The sequence below is a fragment of the Eulemur rufifrons genome, chromosome 28 (genome assembly GCF_041146395.1).
Source record: "Eulemur rufifrons isolate Redbay chromosome 28, OSU_ERuf_1, whole genome shotgun sequence".
Taxonomy (NCBI): Eukaryota; Metazoa; Chordata; class Mammalia; order Primates; family Lemuridae; genus Eulemur; species Eulemur rufifrons.
The window spans coordinates 59,048,140-59,068,941 of record NC_091010.1 but is presented as its reverse complement, the minus strand read 5'-3'; the positions used below and the strand labels follow the sequence as shown (position 1 = coordinate 59,068,941).

At 47.0% G+C, this 20,802-nt stretch overlaps 1 protein-coding gene across 2 annotated transcripts in view; it reads left to right on the top strand.

Annotated features, from left to right (window-relative positions):
- GFRA1 (GDNF family receptor alpha 1) overlaps window positions 1-20,802 on the top strand; it is a 188,803-nt gene that overhangs the window by 152,471 nt on the left and 15,530 nt on the right. For both annotated transcript variants that reach the window (XM_069460644.1, XM_069460645.1), the window contains 3 exons: window positions 6,132-6,241; window positions 8,975-9,109; window positions 12,715-12,896. In XM_069460644.1, coding sequence (XP_069316745.1) covers window positions 6,132-6,241; window positions 8,975-9,109; window positions 12,715-12,896 — 427 coding nt within the window. The remainder of the gene's footprint in view (window positions 1-6,131; window positions 6,242-8,974; window positions 9,110-12,714; window positions 12,897-20,802) is intronic.

Below are 20,802 nucleotides of genomic sequence, written 5' to 3'. Positions count from 1 at the left end.
CCCACATACTTTGTTTCCTCTGACGGCCCACTGAGAAGGCTTCCGAAACTAAATGGCTTGAAAACCAAGACTTTGAAGCCCTAATGTCTGCATTGGGTTCAGGAAAAAAAAAACAACAGTGATTTCTTATACAGGAAGGGCAATCAAGGGATCCTGTCCCAAAGTTCTGGGTTCCTACCGGGCAGGCAAGTCCTATAGTCCTGTATGGTACTGGTGGGGTCCAGAAGACCCCCCACGAAGGGGAGCCTAATGCACTGATAGACACACCACGCTCGCGTGCAGGTGTTTGTCCACCTGCATCCCCTGGCCTCTGCCGCGCTCCTGCGTTCCATTCGAGGTACCCGCTGCATCTCTAAAGCCAGCGGAACATTAGGGAGATGTCTCCAGAGAACAATCTAGTCCATGGTGGCAGGGGAGGGCAAGTATACCCTTCATAACGTAATAAAATCCCAGGGAAATGACAGTCAAACAGCCCCCACGCTCCTCCCCTCAAGGGCTGTCACAGGCAGTGCCTCTTCCCGTGAACGCCATCTGCCGCCACCCGCCTTGTGACTCGGAGCAGGGGCTTAACCTCTTTGGCTGTTGACTGTCCTGTGTGGGAGATGAGGGGATGCACTAGAAAAGTCAGATCCTCTAGGCTCAAAGGAAACCAAGTGCCCTGACACTAACATCGTGGGTAATGGCCGAATGAAATATGGGTGAGAGTAACAATGCTTTGAAAACAAGTGTTTTGTTTTGTTTTTGTTTTTGTTTTTGTTTTTGTTTTTTTGAGGAAGCTTTGAGTGTCCCATAAACTATATTTCTGAGGTGGAAGGGAAATCCAGGAACTAAGAAGTTAAGCGAAATACTCAGGAACTCTGGCCAATTAGTGCCAGAGCCTGGATCCCATTTAAGATCTCACAGTTCTTAGTCCAGGGCTCAGTTCCACCAACCACACGGCTTGTGTCCAAGTATAAGATCTGCCCTGGAAAAACACTCAAAGGATTACGATAATCCAGGATGAGTTAAATTGGGCATTACTGGTGTGTTTTTACCTGTTCTGCATAAGACTACATTCCTAAAACTGTTACAGAAGAAGTAGGTAAATAATCCCCCCCCCCACTGTCAGAAGACCATCTGCTGTTTGAGACAACTCTCCTAGATATTATCATTATAATCATTTTTCTATTTCCACTTAGCAGCGTGTTTCCTTGAATATGATACTTGCTGCATAAACCAGTTTCTGTAGTGCTCCTGGGGCCATCTTGGTATTTGCCTGCCTTTTCCTCGTCTTCAAGGGTGGGAGATTTTCTCTTACTGAGGGTGATACATTTCTACATTAGTGCCTATTCATTTCCTTTTCATTTTCTAAGAGAAAAACAATCAGAGCTTATCATTGCTGTAGTCATGGAGATTTCACATCTCCAGAAGAAATCCAGTTGTGGGGTTTCTTTGTTAATCCCATACTGGACATTTAGGCTTCCTTGTTTGGGTCACAGCAGCCGGGGCAAGGGAAGACATCGTCATTGACTGCGGCACCATCCATCACGCAGGTGGGTGGGGGAAGTGTGTGCAGAAGGGGCTGTCCTGGGACGCTAGAGTCGTGCATACAGTCGGTGCTCAGGCAGTAGTTGGGGACTGGGCAGATGGAGGAACCAGAGCTCTAACAACTGCCTAGACTCTTAGCTCCTCACCATACCGTGCGCTCAACATGGCGGTGACCGATCTCACTCTCTTCCTTGCAAACCAGGCCTCCCCTGTCTTTCCTGCCAGAGCCCCACTGTCTGCTGAGCTGTCTGCACCCTGATTCTGCCCTTCCTTTCTGAAGTCTTGACTTCCATTTATCAGTACCTATGTTTCCGCCAATTCCTTCTTCCCCCCCTCAGTTCTCCTCTCTGGTTCACGGCTGCAGTCTCCTAGGGAACCATCCCTCCCACCTCTGGCCAGTTTCCTGCTCTCCCCATTGCTGCTGGAACAGCGAGGGCACAGAGTAGGTGTTAAGCAAACCTTTGCTGAACAGCTGAGAGACCAAAGAGTCTTCCTCATACACAAATCTGATCATGTTACTTCTCCGTTTAAAATCCTTCAGTGGGGCCAGGTGCGGTGGCTCACGCCTGTAATCCAAGTGCTCTGGGAGGCTGAAGCAAGAGGATCCCTTGAGCCCAGGAGTTTGAGGTTGCTATGAGCCAGGCTGATGCCACGGCATTCTACTCAGGGCAATAGAGTGAGACTCTACCTCAAAAAAACATAAAAATAAAATCCTTCAGTGGCTCCCACTGCTGTTGGGATAAAATCCAAGCTCTTAGGTAGCACAAGGTTTTTAAGACCTCGCCAGCACCATCTCCCATCACTCCCTGTTTGCATCCTGTGACCCAGTCACCCTGGGTGAGCAATGAGCAATGTTCTGCGTGATACACATGTTAAGTGTAGAGGTTGAGAATGATCTCTAGCTCTGCAGTCAGATTGAATGTGGTCACGTTCCAGCTCCACCACGGAGCTCTACAACCTGGAGAGCTCTGTGTGCCTCAGTTTCCTCATTGATAAAATGAGCCTGATAGTATCACCCTGTGAGGACTCAGTGTGTGAACACATGTCACGTGGTGAAGTCAGTGCCTGGCACATACAAGCAAGCACTCCACACTTATCATCCTGAGGTTATTCTGAGTGTGATTAGTGTGTCGTATACTGCTTCCTTCTGCCTGGAATACCCTCCTCCACTTGACCTGACAAATCCTAACCATTTTTCAAGTCTCAGTCCCAATATCACAGCCTCTCTGAAACCAGCTTCTTTAGCTATGGAGTGTTGTAATGTTAAAAACCTAAATTACGGAGTTAGAATGTGTGGTTTTAAATCCTGGTTCTGCTACTCGCTATTTTCCTTGAGTCTAACCTTACTAAACCTTGGCTTCCTCATCTGTAAAATTAGGATAATAAAATAATAGTACCTACCTCATTAGTGTTGTCAGGAAACAATATAAAGTGTGTAAAAAATATACCTAGCATATACTACATACTTCATTCCTGTTAGCCATTATTTTTGTTAGCAGCCATTCATTCTTACCTTTTATCAAGAACAAACTGCTGTATTCTTATTAATATAATCTTTTACTTGTTTCTCTTGGCATCTAGACGGCAGATTATTTAAGTTGAAGGACAGAGTCTTTTTCAGCATTGTATCATAGCACCTGACGCTTCATTCAGTCAACGGGACAGACAGGAATTTAATTGCTTTGTCAATGTGTGTGAACACTTTCACACATTACGTTAAGTAATTTTAGAGGACTGTGATAGTAAGAGAAGATGTTGGGAAGGAAGAACGTTTTGGTGGTGGTGGTCAGGGGGACTCTTGTCCTTCTGTGGGAAGTACTGGAGATGGGAGGTTATTGGTACTGCACCATTTCATTGGGCACAAAGGCTAGAATAGAGGGTGGGAGAGGAAGCCTGACCCAGAAGGGTTGGAACTCAACTTTGGAGACATGACACACGCTTTATCAATGGGATTCACCACACCATACTGGTTCTTCAATAGAATTGTGCTGGTAAATATTTAACAACCGGTTCTCTAAGAACAACACAAAGCCTTGATTTCTAGTGTTTGCTGATTACTGTGGTGTAAATACTCCCACCCCGGCCACTTTCAAGCTACCACCATGATGTTAACCAACACGCAAAATGCCTAAAATTGTACCAATCACCCAGTAATGAGCTGGCCCCGGCACAACACTGTATAAACTTCTAACTTCAGTTTTTCCTTCTGTAAAATGTGAATCCTATAACGTTGAGCATCCTGTTTCCAAGTCTAAATGTCAGAGGGAGGTGGGTCAATTGTGATGGAAGCATGGAAATGTTAATGTTTTAACAACGCTGCCTGCGCTCACTCTTGAAACTCTCTTCCTATCCACTGGCTGTGTCTGACATAGGGCCAAGGATCTTCTCTCAAAAAGCAGCCTGTCCGGAGCTCTGCTCAGAGCAGTATATTTCGTTTTATCCTCCCGATCGGGGCTATGCTTTCTGCAGCAGACTGACTCAATTAGCCTTTCATTCCAGAGTCCAATTGTGAGTCAATTCTGAGGTTGTTAAGCAAAATGAGTCTGGTGGCATTAGCCTTGTGCTGAAGGACAGTAATCCTCATCACAGCGTTGTTCAGTTAGTAGTCTGCTGGAGAGACTAGGAGAAACCGGAGACCCAGAGACAGAGCGACCTTTCATCCATCTCTGGGGGACAGGCCAGGAGCGTGGGGCTGCCAGGTCAGAGAGCTGTTCAGCGGCCAGGTTGTGTGCAGGGCTGGAGCCTCAGCTGCCTGGACCGCAGTTGGCCTTTGCAAAGTTAGGAACCCGGTGCCGCTAGATCATTAAGTTTCATGGCCGGGAAAATTCTTCTGAAATTAACACTCAGTCCAAGCTGTATGCCATTGGAGCCAGTTGAATGAGCCCGAGCCACCTTTAGGGATTTCCTCCAAAAAATAAATCCTTTAACCAGGCTACAGAACATAGCTGGGTTTTATATCTTTCAGTGTGTTCAATTAAAGTCAGCAAATGCCAGCAAGGCACGGGCGGTGCTTGAGATCCAGGCGCACGTACAACGGCGCACACACCAGCCTCATTTGGCAGATTTTGCCAAGGCACTTAGCTCCAGCACATGGCCCTGCTAGGGAAGCCTTATAAAGGGCCTCTCTGAGGAGTGTCAGGTGCTGTGCAAAGAAAATAAAGCAGACCTCCAGCATCTGCCCCTGGGATTCACTGTGATGGAGCCAGGCACGCAGGACATACAGAGCGCACCAGATGGGCACGGATAGGGAGGCGCGGGCAAGCCTGTTTACAAGGGTTCAAGGAGAGAACCAGCCCCCCGCAAACACTGTGCAGCCTGGCAGAAGGGGCAGCATCCTGTGGACTCAGATAATTTCATCAGGCCTTTTAATGCCCCTTCTAGTTACAACTGTTGGAGAGGGACACATACTGTGCTTCCTACAGGCCTTCTCCAAACCTTTGCGAGCCCTGCACACCTCACCCTGCTTGGTCTCTCCATCCTCGGCTTGTTTATACCATAAAGTATGCTAAGTAAATGCAGTTGCTTGGGCGGAAAGAAGTAAAAACAGCTCTAGGTTTGTCAGCAGCCAACTCTGGGGTGAGCTAAAGACAGAAGAAAACCGAGAAGACCTCCCATTGTCTCCCATAATTGCCGGATAATTTAAATTCTTGAGAAGTCCCTTGTGTTCTTCCCTAGAAATGGAACAGTTGTCTGCTGAGATGACCTCAGAGGTGGCCCAGCTCTCATTCAGGATTTCTCCAACAATACCCTCTTCAGATTGAAAAACAGCTAGTTGGCCACAAAAAGCCCTCTTTCTCCCCAGACCCTCACGTCTGCGGCTCCTGTGCACTTCTGGGTCTCTGCAGCTTCCCTGCCATCCTGGGTGGACTGCACGGCCCCCAGAGAGTTCCCAAAAAGCAGACAGATGCCACACTTTGATCAGTGGACGCTCCAGGCACGGCCTCTGACCACAGGCCCTCTGTGCCTGGAGCGAGCCTCACCTGTCCCCTGTCCCTCTTGCCTGCCCCTTCGGTTTCCAAAAGGCAAGCTCCTCCTTAGTGTCACTGGGCCAGAGTAAATCGCTCCCTCGGGCGGGTGGATGAGAGATGACTTACAAGACGGATACATACATTCTTAAAGCCAGTAGGAATTACGGGAGCAGATGGGCTGTAGGATCCTATTTTGATGCCAGGGACATGTTTCTGTACAAAGTAAATATTTTCCCAGTGTGGATCTCCGGTGAGTGTGTGGAGAAGCACATTTCCTAAAGATGCAAATAAGTCTAGTCAGAAATAAATATTGAATGGAAACTTCAAAGCCTCTAGATTTCTCCAGTTATAGGCCCTGGAGACTTCTCTCCAAAAATGCAGACACACGCGGGTGGGCGAGGGTTGGGGGAGGGGCCGGTGGGGGGTTGTATAGGGAAGGATGTCAACATTTTAATAGTTCATGTTTTCCATGCATATATAGTGTGTGTGTGTCTGTGTGTGTGTGTGTGTGTGTGTGTCTGTGTGCGCGCGCGCGCGCGCACAAAGGGGCATATCAGTAAAGGAATAAAGTTACATTTGTCCAGAGGCTTAGGACGTTTTAAAGCACATCCCCCTCCCCCTTTCTTCCTGTTGTAGATCTCGCCTTGCAGATTTTTTTACCAACTGCCAACCAGAGTCAAGGTCTGTCAGCAGCTGTCTCAAGGAAAACTACGCCGACTGCCTGCTTGCCTACTCGGGGCTTATTGGTAAGATCCCGAAGAAGTGGGATGGGAGAAGGGTCTGGTTTACAGATATCCTCACTCTTTCCATTGCAGCCTGCTGATGTCTGCAGAAGTGAAAATCTCCCAGTAACCCTCCGTGCTGGGGTTTTGATGTTAGATCCTTCAGGACTTGCCTGTACGAAAGCAAAAACAAGAGGATAACGGCTGCGTGAAGGGCAGCGGCAGGAAGCAGGGGCTGTTAAGGAGCGGGGAGCCTGCATGCCGAAGATGGGGGCGGCGTCTCGGTTGGGGAACTGACCACGCAGAACAGAAGTAAGGGAAAAAAGCCTGGCTGTGGAAGAAGAGTGCAAGTCAAACAAAGTTAATTGAATTATGGAACTTTAGAGAAAGGGAAGTCATTCAGTCTGGGGAAATCAAAAAGGCTGTTTCCCAGAAATGGCCCTTTGGAAATAAAAGCCCTAAATACGGGGGTCCTGCTTGACATTGATGTTCTTGGTAATTCAGCTCGCAGTGTGCAGGGAGTGATACAGGCTAAATTTTTTTTTCCTGAAAACAGACGCAGCAGAAACAGTATGTTTGAGACCCGCGGCTTTATAAGAACCGTGTTCTCAGCATTCAGAGCGGTGCAATTAAACAAGGCACCCTCGAGTCGGAAGACAGCCAGGCGTGAGGCAAACCTGTGCCCCTGGATAAACAGGGCCGGCAGGAGGAAGGCGGGTGTCCCAGGTACCAGGGACAGCAGAAGCTTGGTGCCACGGCTCGTGGCAATTGGCATTTGAGAGGGAGCACGCGGTGAAGCCTGTGGGAAGACTGAGGGAAGTCACAGTTGTCACAATTGTCAGAAGCACGATGGCTCAGGCAGGGTGTGTGTTCCTGCCAGGTGTCTGTGTCAGGGTCACACGCGTCACTGGCAGGAAGAACCTCCCCAAGAATGACAGCAGCACAAACTAAATTCTTTCTCACCGGAGTGTCTTCTGCCCTAGGCTTTGGGAAAATCAACAACAGTACTTAATGCAGGGATATTGCAGGTGCCTGGCACACTCTTTACTCCCAACTTTTTAAAAAGGATACCTGTGCTCCCTTGGGCAGTAGCTCTCCCCAGTTCCCCAGTTATTTTCCATTTTTATTTATCTGGCTAATAAGTGTACCTTCCTTAAGTCAATACTCCACATTTGCATTTGCTGTCTTCTTAAATAAGGTAGTCTCTACTAAGGATTACTTACCATCGTTGGAGTTCTAGAAATAACAAAAGTAATTAAGGCATAGTCCTTGTAAAAAATTTTTAAAAGTGAAAAATTTGTTTAAAAATTTAAAACAGTGATGACAACAGAGAAGCCAGTAGAAGAAAATGTTAAGTATCTCCACCTCGACTCTCAGGTGTAATCCCAGTTAACACTGGTCTGTGCCCTTCCAGGTGTCCACGCGCCTTAACTCCCCCAGGAGTGGCCAAGGCCAGGTCCTGCCGGAATTTCTACGAGGTCATTCTTAGACGTGACAAACCCTTATGTGCCTGAGGATGATGAATGGAAGGAACAACTTGGGGCATGGCATTTTACAGACCAAAATTTATTTCTCTCTCGGGTCTGGGTCTCTCCCTCTGCACTGGTTCCTGGGGCCTTGGATCCTAACTTTCTTTCTGGACAAAGCTTGTTCCTACTTCTACCACGTGTCAAGGATCCACTATGCTGTCAGGCGTGCAGTGTCCTTAACCTCCTCGCTCAGTGTTTGGGGGGCCCGGTCCTTTCTCGACCAAAGTTAGGAGCCCCTCCTATGCTGTAGGTTAAAATTCTCATCCCAAGATATAATAGGATATTATTTAGTTCAAGTCAGTGGGGAATCTAGGGTGAAGACAACATGCCCTTGACTCAGAGGAGCTTAGAAAAAAATTGTTTTTCTGTTTGTGAACCAAATACATCCTGTGGATTACTGACCATCTATTACTTCTTACTTCCACAAAATATGTAAAAACAGAAGGTTTCTTGGCATCAGTGGACTTTGCCTGGTGTGAGCCACCCAGGAGAGGACATTTGGGTTGTATTAAGTATGAATACATTGTATGTTTGTGCCAGGAGAGAACTCATCAGAAAAACCATGAATGTAGGCAGGAAGGACCACCCAGCATTTCTTTGAGGACTATTGAGAGTCCACAGACAATACTCTAGGAGCCACTGGCTTAGAGAATTGCCACTGTTTGTTTCCAATTCCTTCACAACTTGGAAGACTTTATTTAAATCAGTTGAGGGGCTAGCGGGCAGGAGCCTTGTTATATACATTCAGGGTGTGGGGTAACCCATAGGAAGCTTCTAAGCGTCCCTGTGTTACTCTGAAGAAATCCTTTGCTTCTGAGGGAAGTAGATTCAAAGTCCTAAAAGGATTTTTAAGATATGTATACCCAGTTCTATCTGTTTATGAAGATTAATGACATTTTCAAGAAAATGCAAGGGATTTGGCAACTCATGCATTCTAAGTTAATTCTCCTGCTCCATGACATCCATACTATTTGTGTAGGGAAAAAAAATACCCTAAGTTCAGCTCAAGGAGCTCTGTTATAATTTTTAAAGTAAATGTGTAAATTATTTTATGTGCTCAAGATAAATTGCCGAGAAAATGCACTGCTTAACATAATTTCGCACTCAGCAAACACAATGTTTGTAATTATCCACAGTGCATCCTCTGTCGGAGGAACATTTGTTTCATTTTAGGTTATGGAAAAGTACCGTCACACAAGCACAAAATGCTTTGCTTTTATTTTTTTAGGCACAGTCATGACCCCCAACTACATAGACTCTAGTAGTCTCAGCGTGGCCCCGTGGTGCGACTGCAGCAACAGCGGGAACGAACTGGAAGAGTGCTTGAAATTTTTGAATTTCTTCAAGGACAACACGTGTCTTAGTGAGTTTTGGAAAAAAAAAAAAAAAAAGAAACAAACAAATGAACATGTTTTGCTCTCTGAGCGCCAGCTGCACGTTCTCGTCCCCTGTGTCTGCTTCCTCTGTTTCTCGCTGTCCCTTTCTTCCTGGTCACGGATGGTAAATTCAGCTCCTTTCGGCCACGCTGTGCAGCGCGGCAGGGAACCCAGCAAGTGATGAACTGGGTGCTGCCAAGACTGCGGCTCCAAAGGCCTGGGAGAGCAAGAGATTCAAATAACTGAGGGTACATTATGTGGCAAAGAACACTTCTACCCGCAGATCAAATTTTGATCTTGGCAGGCAGCAGAGAGTCTGTTCCAAAGGTTCTTGAAACCTGGGCAGAATATACAATGTGAGAAGCTCAGACAAATTAGATGGGGATAGGCCTCCAAGGACTGTCTGAGAAAAATTAGAATGTTAACATCAATAGCCCCTTGGATGCTCAGGGTTGGCTCGGAGGAGAAGCAATGATTCTTGAGTGGGATAAACTGGCCATGCGGGCAGCACACACAGGATGTTGGTTATCTCGGGAGACGAGATAAGCACGGGTGGGAGGGGGAGGAGGGGACTCCTGCTTGGAAACAGAATCGGTTGTTATCGCAGTGTCCTTTAGGCAGTTTGGAAACATGCTTCCCAAAGGGACAGGGCTAGGGAGAAATGTACGGGCGTGAACAATGGGCATTCATCAAACTCCAAAAGCACAGTGCCAGATTTCCCTTCCACCCACCAAGATGTACATGCTCTAGGTGATGATCTAGCTGGGATACTTTAACATTTCATTCACTTTTGTGGCAGTCGCCGTTTCCTGGGTGTCTTCCGTATGTTCAGACTCACTCTATAGGGAGTGTAATCTGTGCATTATCTCATTTCTTGTAGTTTGCACGAGAGCCCTACGAGATGTAGGTATGATTAGCTCCACCGTGCAGCTCAGTAAAGGCTGGTGTTCACATACGCCACCGTGCCAGGATTAGGGTCCAAAGCCCGGGTTCCTTTTGTAGCCACCCGTCTCCTGAGAGCTTTGTTCATGCCTGATGTTGACGAGAACATAGGCTTGAACATTAGGGACCAGGTCTGACTTCCTGGTGGGAGGGGTGGGCCAAGTTTCTAGGAATCAAGGTTCAGCCACCCCTCCAAGAGCCCTGTCCTCAAGTGACACTTTCTCCGTGATGCGTGGCCGTATGGTGACTGATTTTTAAAGAATTAACTGACAATTTACTATGCACATACAAAAAAAGGTTTTGAGTGCTACTTTAAAATTTCCTTTGTTGAAAAGAAAAATCTAAATCATTTGCTCAGTAGGTACTTTGAGTAATGTGACTGTAGACAATTGCTTTGGTCCTCTTAAAAATAAAACAAGCTTTTGGGTTCTTAACTGAAATTTGAACCCACAAAACAAGTCTCAAGTATGGAGGAATTTACTGAGACACTGGGCATACCAAAGAATTGCAACTTGGACCTCTTGTTTGGTCTTGAAAAAATTATATATATTCCCTCTTTTTCACATCCTGCACTCTCTGGCAGAATGCAAGTTTTAAGAAGATAAGGCAATGACAATGGAGGTCAGTGTAAGAAAAGATTTTACTCATGCTGACTGGAAAACGTCTTCCTCCCAGAGAAATTAACGTTGTCGCTGCTTAATAACATTTTGGTGAAGGGGAGAATCGTCTGGTATCTTATTCCTAATGACTTTTCAATAAAAATAAATACACTTGGCCTACAACAGAGGCCAAAGGCAGCCAGAATTTTCCACAGCCGTTCCGTTTCCAGCCCGACGAGATGGAACATAGGGCTCCAGAAATGCAGGGCTATAAATTCAGTCTCTTGCAAGAAGGACGTGTAGTTTGTAGATTCCGACTCAAATGTCAAAACCCAATTCTGCTCCCTTTGGATTAAGCCAAACCTCTCCCAGATTCCCCTGTTATAAATGCAGCTCTAACCAGTTGTTTATTTCTGGTTTTGGGGGAAGAAACTGTTATTTTTAACCCAAGTGCATGCAGATGTGGGGGAAGAGAGAATGGCTGGGAGATGAGGGGAGACACCAGCTGCCTTCACTCAAGTCCTTATTCAGACGCCACCTTCACCAGGAGGTCTCCCTGGACCACTTTACCTAAGTACCAGCCCCCAAGAATTCCTAACTGCCCAATGATATATTTTACACATTTGCCTGCCCCACCTGGGTGTGACCTCCATGGGGCAGGGACTTTTGTCTTTTGTTTCTGTCCTTTTTCACTGTGGTATGCCCAGCCAGTGCATAGAGTAGTGCCTGGCCCTTAGCAGATATTCCATTAACGTCTGAAGGAATGAAGGAATGAATGAGCAGTGAACACCTGAACTCCCGAGGTGGCAAAGGAGACACACTGGGGACAGTATGGTTGTTGCAAGAAAGGGCAAGGATCTCTTGAATCTACATGTCTTAAGAGAAAGGAAGGGTTGTTGTTGCTGTTCCGGGGTCATTTAAGGGAACTGGTCCCTGTGTGCCTCTTTCTCTCCTTCCGCCCACCAGTTAAGCTACAGAACATGGCTGGGAGCATAAAAAGAATTTATATTAATTTGAAGCTGTTTCTTACAGCCCCCAAAAATGTGAAGTTGTGGAAAACAAGCTTCCAATTTGCTGAACTTAAAGGATAACAATTTTAGAACAAAATGTCACTTCTAAGAGGAAGATTAGGCTTAAATTATTCTGCTTTGTATATCGAAAAATGCCAACTAAGAGTCATATATTAACAATTTGCACATTCAGGTCCCAAATGGAGGAGTTTGATTTTTTATACAATGAATATGAAATACAAAATTCCTAAATCCAGACCAAATCCCTGAAGACCTGATTAAAAACTGTTTTTTATTCATTTTGGGGAGGGGAACAACACACAACCAATTTACTCTTGCCATAAAAACAATCTAATCCCATGAAATTGTAATAAGCTTTTAAAGTTTTACATTTTAAACTTTTCATTTGAACAGGGCTGCTTCTACCTAATTGTGCACATTTTCTTAGGAAGACTGGGAGCAGAAAGGGAAAAAACAATCTTACTTAAATTTTCACCAGATATTGATGAGCATTGGGGTAGATTTTTTTTTTTTAAGAAACTGGTTGCATTTTGCCTGCCAAATCAGTGTGAATGCCGCTGAGTTGCCTTAGTCTCATAGTTAGGGATGTACTTTTTTTTTTTAAGGCCTAATTAGTTTGCTTTTATTATAGACTATTGACAAAGCACAAGGATTTTCTTGGAAAAAAATGATCCCAAGTAACAGGTCTGAGGCTGGGTTTCAAAGGGCTTGACTGATGAGTATTTCAGGGCAAGGATCTTTGTCGGCACCTGGCACAGAAATGGGAACACAATAAATATTTGTTGCATTTGGAGCATAGCTAAGTGTCCAGCTTACTGTTTAATGACTGAATTGATTTTTGAGCACCCGACCCCAAAGACTGGCTCTCAGCACGTGTAGGGCGAATGGATGGATGGGTTTTGTTCAGAGAAGTCCAATGCTATAATCAGAATTTCTAGTGTGCCTCTCCGGCTGTGTACATCCTGTCTGTTACATTTGCTGCTTGACTTTGAAATTGGATTTCCTCCTGTTTTACTGCAGAAAATGCAATTCAAGCCTTTGGCAATGGCTCCGATGTGACCGTGTGGCAGCCGGCCCTCCCGGTACAGACCACCACTGCCACCACCACCACAGCCTTCCGGGTCAAGAACCAGCCCCTGGGGCCGGCAGTGTCTGAGAATGAAATCCCCACTCACGTTTTACCACCGTGTGCAAATTTACAGGTGAGAACTGGGTCCAGATCCCCTGTTGGAGCTCACTTCTGGGAGAACACAGACTTATGTTTCTGAAAGGTTTTTAGAGAGAGAGAATGGATGCTGCTCAGGTTTGAATCTTAAAACTGCATTTTAAACATAACGAATGAAGATTGTGGTATGTCATATAGTGGAGAGAAAGACAGACCAGGGAACTGACTCTGCCATTTACTAGGGGTGTGCATTTGCATCTGGTCCTATATAAAATGAGGGCTCTGGGCAGATGAATCCCTAAAGTGTGTATGTGTGGGGTGCTAGAGTTGCGTTGGCTGTTTATTTATTTTGCTGATTCTGTGTTCTCTACAAAGCAGCAGCCTATGTTAAATGCTCACATAACATGGAGCATTTAGCTGTCTCCAAAGGTAAACCAGAGCCAGTTGCCAGTGCAGTGTTAACTCTTGTGTAGAGTCCTGGAAGGGACCATTTTTCAGAGAGCAAAAGCAAAAGTGCCCTTTGGCAGTAGGAGGAGCAACGAGGGGCCACAAACCGCCCTGCAAAACCCGGCACGTGAATGGAGTCCAGTGAGAATGGTCACGGAAATTCTCTGGGGTTATTTCAGCTCTGTGGGGGCAGAACCACAGCAAGACACAAACGGTGATTTCCTGCCTTTAGTCAAAAGCAGAGTGTTTATCCTGCCTTTTTATTGATTTTTCATAGTAATGAATATTCAACTATTTGGCAAGACATCGCTTATCCGTATGTTCACAAAGTATCCTCACGTACTTCATCTCTTTGGACGTCCCCTCCTGGCGGCTGCAGGGGAGATGCTGTCACTAGAGAATTGTGGCCTTGTTCTTTCATTTGCAGACATGGGGGCTCAGAGGGGTAACCCTTTTGCTGAAGTCTGCCAAGCTTGTGGGTCACAGAACCAGCACTGGGAGCCCAGGAGCCTCATTCTCGCTATGGTTTCGCCTGTATTTTGGGGGGTAGTGGCGACCACATGGTGACTTCTGTCTCCTGCTATGCTGGGAATGGGACGTTTGATGGCCTGTGTGCCAAGCACCGTGCTGTCACCTCACACTTGTCACTGGAGCACATCCTTTGCTCCCTCTGCCCCCCACCAGGTTCATCCTCACTGGAATTCTCAACCTGACTCCTTCTTTTGCCAAATACTGCCTTGACCAAGAGCCTACTTTCTTCCCTAGAAAGTGCTGGGGTGGCTTTTCCACTTCTGATTTGCTTGATACCTCCTCACCCCCAATGTCTCCCCTCTTTTCTTGGGTGTCCCGCATGCCATTCATCTGAACTTGGGTCTCTGTCCTCTGTCCTCTTCTTCCCCCAGCACACTCTCGCGTACAGTAAGGAGAGGCAGACAGGGAAACCACACAGCCCAAGGCCAGCCAGATGCTCTACATACTTCTAAAGCTTTTCCTGAGCACTTACCTTCTCCAAAGCACTGTGCCGAGAATGCCAGAACCAGGAGGCACCTTGGGGATGCCATGGCATGGAACTGCTCCATCCTGCAGCAGGGCCCCGAGTTTCAGAGCGGGGAAGTGACTTGTACAAAGTCCCCCATGGAGTGGGAGGCTGATCTACAGCCAGACAGGGACCAGGGTCTTTTCTTCATCTCTAGCCAGTGGTCAGTGCCCTGCGTCCCCCAGATCAGCTGTCCCTGCTCTTGGGACCCACTCAGATAAGACAAGTGGCCAGAGGAGGGGCAGGATCCTGTTGTCACCAACTGATAAGGGTGGGCCTGGCTGGTTTCTGAGAAGGAAAGGCAAGGCCTGGCTGCACAGAGGATGACTGTGGGGCAGCGTGCAGCCTGTTTATTAAATCCCTTCTGTGTTTTGGAAATTTTGTGGAGACAGGCATTCAAAAATAAAAACAGAAATTCTCTCCCTGGGAACTTAGTGGGCAAGATGAAGCTTTGCCACATTTTTGGTAGGTCAGACTAAGTTAATAGGTGACATCTCAGAATAGTTATCAATGGAAACTCCATGAAATCGGCGTTTTCTCCAAGAGCAGGAGAGGAGTCAGTCAGCCATGGGAGGTATCCCCTGCCTCCCCCCAGATCATAGCCCCTGCCCCGGGTTCCCGCTGCGCAGGGCACAGCTTGGCCACACAGGAAACCACTGCTTTGCCTCCAGCACAGATCTGCCCGACCTCCCCCCTGCGAGGAGGATCTGTGGTGCCTCAGGGTTGCCCTGGCAACGTCAGGAAACACAGGCACTGTATTCCCAAGAAACCGAGCCCTTCCTTTCCCTGTGTCAGTGATAGGAACTCTGCTTCCTAAACAGAGGGGCAGAAGTAAAATCAAAGTGTGATGTTTTTCTCGGGCGCCATTTAACTTCTCAGCAGAGGGTGACATGGAGGTGCAGAACTGGAAAGGAACAAGAGGTGGCCACACCTCTCTTCCCTGTGCTACCCAAAGCGGCGGCACACCTTGGAGCTAAATAGCGTTGTGCTCCCAGGGAGCCCTTGAGGGCTGCACGGCACCTTGCCGGGACTCCTGAGACGACTTCCTGCTTGAGCCCGTTTGTGCACACGGGAGGCAGAGGATAAGGGTACGGGCTTTGCAGCCAAGCCTGGGTCAGACCCTGCTCTTGTCCGACCAGCACTGTGGCTCCCACTAGCATGCAAACCTCTCCCAGCCTCGGCTTCCTCATCTACGGATTGCAAGTGTGGCCCCGCTGCTAGAGTCGAGAGGATTAAATGGGGCGGAGTGAATGCTCCAGTATGGCGCTTTACAAATGTCACGTGCAATGTCTCTTCCTGGATCAGGTGGCCACTTGGTACCTTTATGACAGATGGATAGTGGGATGGGGTGTCGGCTCGAGGCTGTGCCAGGCAACATTGGTGGGAGTTAGCACTGACGGGTGGGTCGTGTATTTTATTTTTCGAGACATTTTGCATGCTGTTTCCCCATTACTTCTCACAGCAGCCCCTTGAGTCCTTCCCTTTCACAAAGTGAGGCAACTGAGGCAGGGAGAGGCTAGTGATGTGACCAGAGTCACACGGTAATTCTCTGACAGGCTGGGATTTCTAACTCCAAGGCTAGGGTACTTTTTCTGCATTAGGAATAGACAGTGAGGAGGAAGGAAAGAATGGAAAAGAAGGAGGAGAGATACTGGTTTGGAGAAAGCTGTGTGTCCTAGTTCTTCCTGAGGGTCAGCAGTGTGAATGAAGGGGACAGACACAAAGCTCATCCTTTGTACTGAGTTTCTCTGTGCCTCAATTCCAGGAGACAGTGTAGGGGCCGAGCTGAAAGTTTGCCAGCTTGGTGATTTTTTACGGTGACCTCTAAGATGCAGAATGCTTGAAAAGATCATTTGAGGCCAGAGGATCAGGTTCGGGGGGCCGCGAGTGTGATGAGTGAAGGCCTTCATCCCGAGAACACGGTCCCTCGGCTGATTTAGGACTCTTGCCTGGCTGCAGGGCTCCCAGGAGACTCATTCTCCCCATATGTCCCTCCGTTGCCTGTCTGCCTGTCTCCAGATGAATTACCATTTGCCGGGGGGTCCTAGAAATATCCCTGAATGGCGTTTGTCCCAGCCCCATGTGTCATCACTCAGAATAGAACTGACTTAAACCAGCTCGGGATCCATTGGTAACAGATTCAGAGAAAGTCAACTATCTTTGGCAGCTCTAAAGTTCACCTCCCTTGAGAAAGGCCCTCTTGTAATATTTTAAAATATACAATAATATGAGAAAACTCTCAGGGACTTGAGTTTCTGCCTTAACATTTGAGATAGATTTCCCCCTTGGAAGGGAAGAAATACGAATAAACATTTTCACAAGTCTGCTTCGAAGTGTAATTATCAACAAACCAAACACAATTCTGTTTGGGGAAAGAGGTGGCCGTGGATGTGGTGAATACAGGACTCGTCTGCGGTTCCTGCAAAAGGCTCTGCTTTAAAAAAGGAAAGTTGATTGATTAGTATAAAATGTCATTGAAATGTCCAAGTGCTAACCCCCTGAGGTGATAAAATACCGGGTTTTGGGTAACCCACCAAGCTCCGTGTCAGGATTAATTGGCGGTCGTATTAGTAACAAGCATGAGGCAGGCTGTGCTATTGTTGGCATCTTCCTTTGACTCGTACAAAGTGGTCACATGAAAAATAAAGAAACATTAATAATCCTACCAATTACTTCATCTTCTGTGCAGTTGAGTGGTCCGGTAGCTGGAAAAAGCTCAGTATATTTAAACCAAATGGACTGTACTTGTCGCCTATTTAAAGTAAATATCGTTGGAGATGTAAGTCCATGTTGGAAAAATTTCTGTTTTGCATCATTGTACACTGCTTAACTCTGGTGGCTTACAGTGAAGACCTCTCGATGTGTTTACAGTCCTCTGATTTCCGTGGTCGAGCAGAGTAATATGGACTAGGTTAGGACCCCTGAGAAGGTTCCACTGCCTCTGCCCCGGCCAGGGTGACATTCACTGGACTGCAGGCTGGGTCTGCACCTTCCAGCCTCCCAGCAAGGTCGCAGCACATCACATTCCCTTCCGTTTCCAGCATCATGTCAAACCTAGAGAGATGGGCTGGGCGCTTGTAGCATGCAGCCTGGTGTTTGCAGATTGGTAGGAGAGCTGGAGGGCAGACACAATCCGTTTAACACCTACACATTGTGTGTGCATTAGAATATTGAAAATAATCTGTGTTTAGAGGGCCCTCTCCCCCAACCAGTCCAGGACCTCCTCAGACCCAAACAGAGTCCATTGTTCCAGATAGGGCCAGGCCAGACCTGAAATTATTTCAAAATTCTTCCTGTGGGGGTGTTAAACCCCAAAAGTCTAGATGTGGCAGGAAGGCCATTATCCAAACCCGCTAAATACCCAGGACTCCACTGGCTGTGACCAAGTGAAAATTTTAAGTGTTGAGTTTTAAAAGGAAAGCTGCCAATGGGTGTTCTGTAAATCATTTGTGCCAGCAGACTGACCCCATTATGTCAGCTAATCCTGGAAATACAGGAGGTAAATTTCAATCTTCTAGCATGGAGCACTTAATCAATATTCTAAATGTTTTTCTTGCAATTTATGCTAGCAGAGCAATGGGGTGCTTTGGCGGCCCGTTAATCTTCCACCAGAGAAGAGGCGCTTGAGAGCCAGTCCGGGGTGGTGGGGCTTTGCACAGGACTACGGGAAGCAGAGCAGGCCTGGGAGGATGGAAGCAGAGAGGAAGAGGTGCTTATTTTCCCACCAGAACCCCACATGGGGAAGGAAGTTCATCCCCTTTGGTTATCCCACCCCTCCCGGTAGGGAGTAGTACCTTGAAAGCACTCCCTAAGCACCTTCCTTTTCACCTGTGGTTGACAGCCAAGAGTTGGTTTGCTGGGAAGAGCATGAGCTTTGGAGTTTGTTGGACCCTGGCTCATTTCCTGTTGCTCTGTGACCTGGAGTATGTTTCTTACCCCAAATCTCTGCTGTAAAACACCATCAAGCTCTTGGGTTTCTTGAGAGGATTAAAGAACAATGCAAGTACACAAAGCGCCCAGTACAAGGACTGGCCAGCCCTTGGCACTGAGGAAGTGGCCTCCACCATTACAATGACTGGTGAGATGCATTGGAGCTTTAACTCCGGATGCTGGGGCCGTACAGGATAGCTGTTCCCCGGGGCTGGAGGGCAATGGAGGAAGAAGAGGGAGCTCTTTAGATTGTGCCTTATTAATTTGTAAGAAGGGTTTGAACTGAATCCTGCCAGTTCTAAGATGTGGTCATTGTAGAAAGTCACAAGGAAGAAGGGGAAGGAGCAGAGTATTCTTTGGACACCAGGCCAAGAAGGAAGGGAAACCAAAGGCAATAGAGAAGGACCAGGTCTTGAGGGATTAGAACTGCTCCAAATTCCATCTCTCTGTGCCCAGAAAGGGTCTCCTAAGACAGGGGTCCCCAATATTTTTGGCACCAGGGACTGGTTTCATGGAAGACAATTTTTTAATAGACCAGAGGGTGGGTGAGGTGGCGGAGCTCTGCGGTCTGGTCCCTAACAGGCCAGAGACCACCCGGGGGTTGGGAATCACAGTCCCAAGAGCTTCATCCTAACAATCTGCTTCTTGGAGCTGTGATGTGGAGCTGCCACTCTAGTCAGATCTTGGTCCATCCTGGTTACCAGAGTGGACTGTCAGCCAGGGCCTTGCCACATCTCGTTAACCAATGCTGACATTGGGAAGAGGTGATTTGACAGGAAACAATCTTAGTTGCAGAAAAGACGGTGTTTGAGAACTAGTCCTGCCTCTTAGCCTCAGAGCCCAGGACTTCACAGTCTTTTCCACGTCTGCACCCCACAGATCCTACTGTTGGCTTAATCTTTACCTTTAAACTCAGTTATGAGCTATTCTTATTTACATATACACTACTGCCTGTTAGGCTCATCTGAAGCTGTTACAATATGAAATCCTGGGTTCAGTGTGCTGGCTTTCTCGATATTAAAATCAATATATAAATATTAAAATTAAAACAAAAAAAGTTTGTATGCTACCTAAAATAATGTCATATACTACCAGTGGTCCCCAAACCCCCCTTTGGGAAGCATCACAAACAATCTAATCCTGTGACAGTTCCTAGAATGATTTGCTTTGATGACCTTAGTCACCTCAGCTTTTTATGGCTTGGTATTAATACAGCAAACGCACGTATAGCACTTTCCATGAAAAATCCTCACCATAGCCTCATGGGGTCAGTACTATTATCATTCCCATTTTTCAGACAAGAGACCTGAGGCACAGAGAGGCTCGATCAAGAGAGAAGAAGTAGCAAAGTAGCATTTCCCCTCTCTCCATGCATTTTAAATGGCTACCCTGTATTACCTAAATCAGAACACTTTAAGCATTTTTGTTTCTGGATAACATTATTCATCACTATAGATTAAATCAGTCCCTAAATTCTGGTTGAACATCTAGCAGATTGAAATGTCAGGCTGGTTCACAAACTAGCATAAAGTAAGGATGCCCAGTTTGTCACCAGCTGGTGTTCCACAGCACAACTCAGTTCTGACGCTGGCTACGCAGAGCTAGCGTCAGGCTCCACAGGTTAAGAGCACGGTCCCCAAGCAGACTGCACTCACTTCAGATGCCAGCCACACTTCAGGGGTTCCCAGGCCACCTGCACTTCTGACCAGCTGGTTACAAATTCAGTAGTTCCCATGACCTCCTCAAATTCAGTTCACTAGAACAACTCACAGAACGCAGGAAAGCACTATACCTGCGAATACAGCTTTATCATAAAGGGTACCAATAAGGACCAGCCAAATGAAGACTTGCACAGGGCAAGGGCTGGGGAGAGGTCTCAATTGGGGAGCTTCTCTGCTTTCTCCCATGAAATCAGAGCACGTCACCCTCTTAGCACATCGTGGTGTTTACTGGCCGGGAAGCTCCACAGAGCTCAGTGTCCGGAGTTTTTGTTAGGGTTTCATCACGGAGGCACGACTGACTGAACCATGGACCACAGGACTGAGTGTAGTCTTCATTCCTCCTCTCCACACCCTGGAGGACAGAATGTAGTTCAAAGCCCCAGCCCTGTGACCCACGGTTGGTCTTTCTGGTGACCAGCCCTACTCCTGAATAATCTCATTACTGTATACTCAGGTGGGATCCAAAGCGTTCATGAAAAAACAAAGACTCTGCCATCACTCAAGAAAGTCCAAGGATTGTGAGGTTATCACTCAGGAACCAGGAACAAAAGCCAATCCAATTCTTTTTTTTTTTTTTGAGTCAGAGTCTCACTCTGTTGCCCAGGCTAGAGTGAGTGCCGTGGCGTCAGCCTAGCTCACAGCAACCTCAAACTCCTGAGCTCAAGTGATCCTCCTGTCTTAGCCTCCCAAGTAGCTGGGACTACAGGTATGCACCACCATGCCCGGCTAATTTTTTCTATATATATTTTTAGCTGTCCATATAATTTGTTTCTATTTTTAGTAGAGATGGGGTCTCGCTCTTGCTCAGG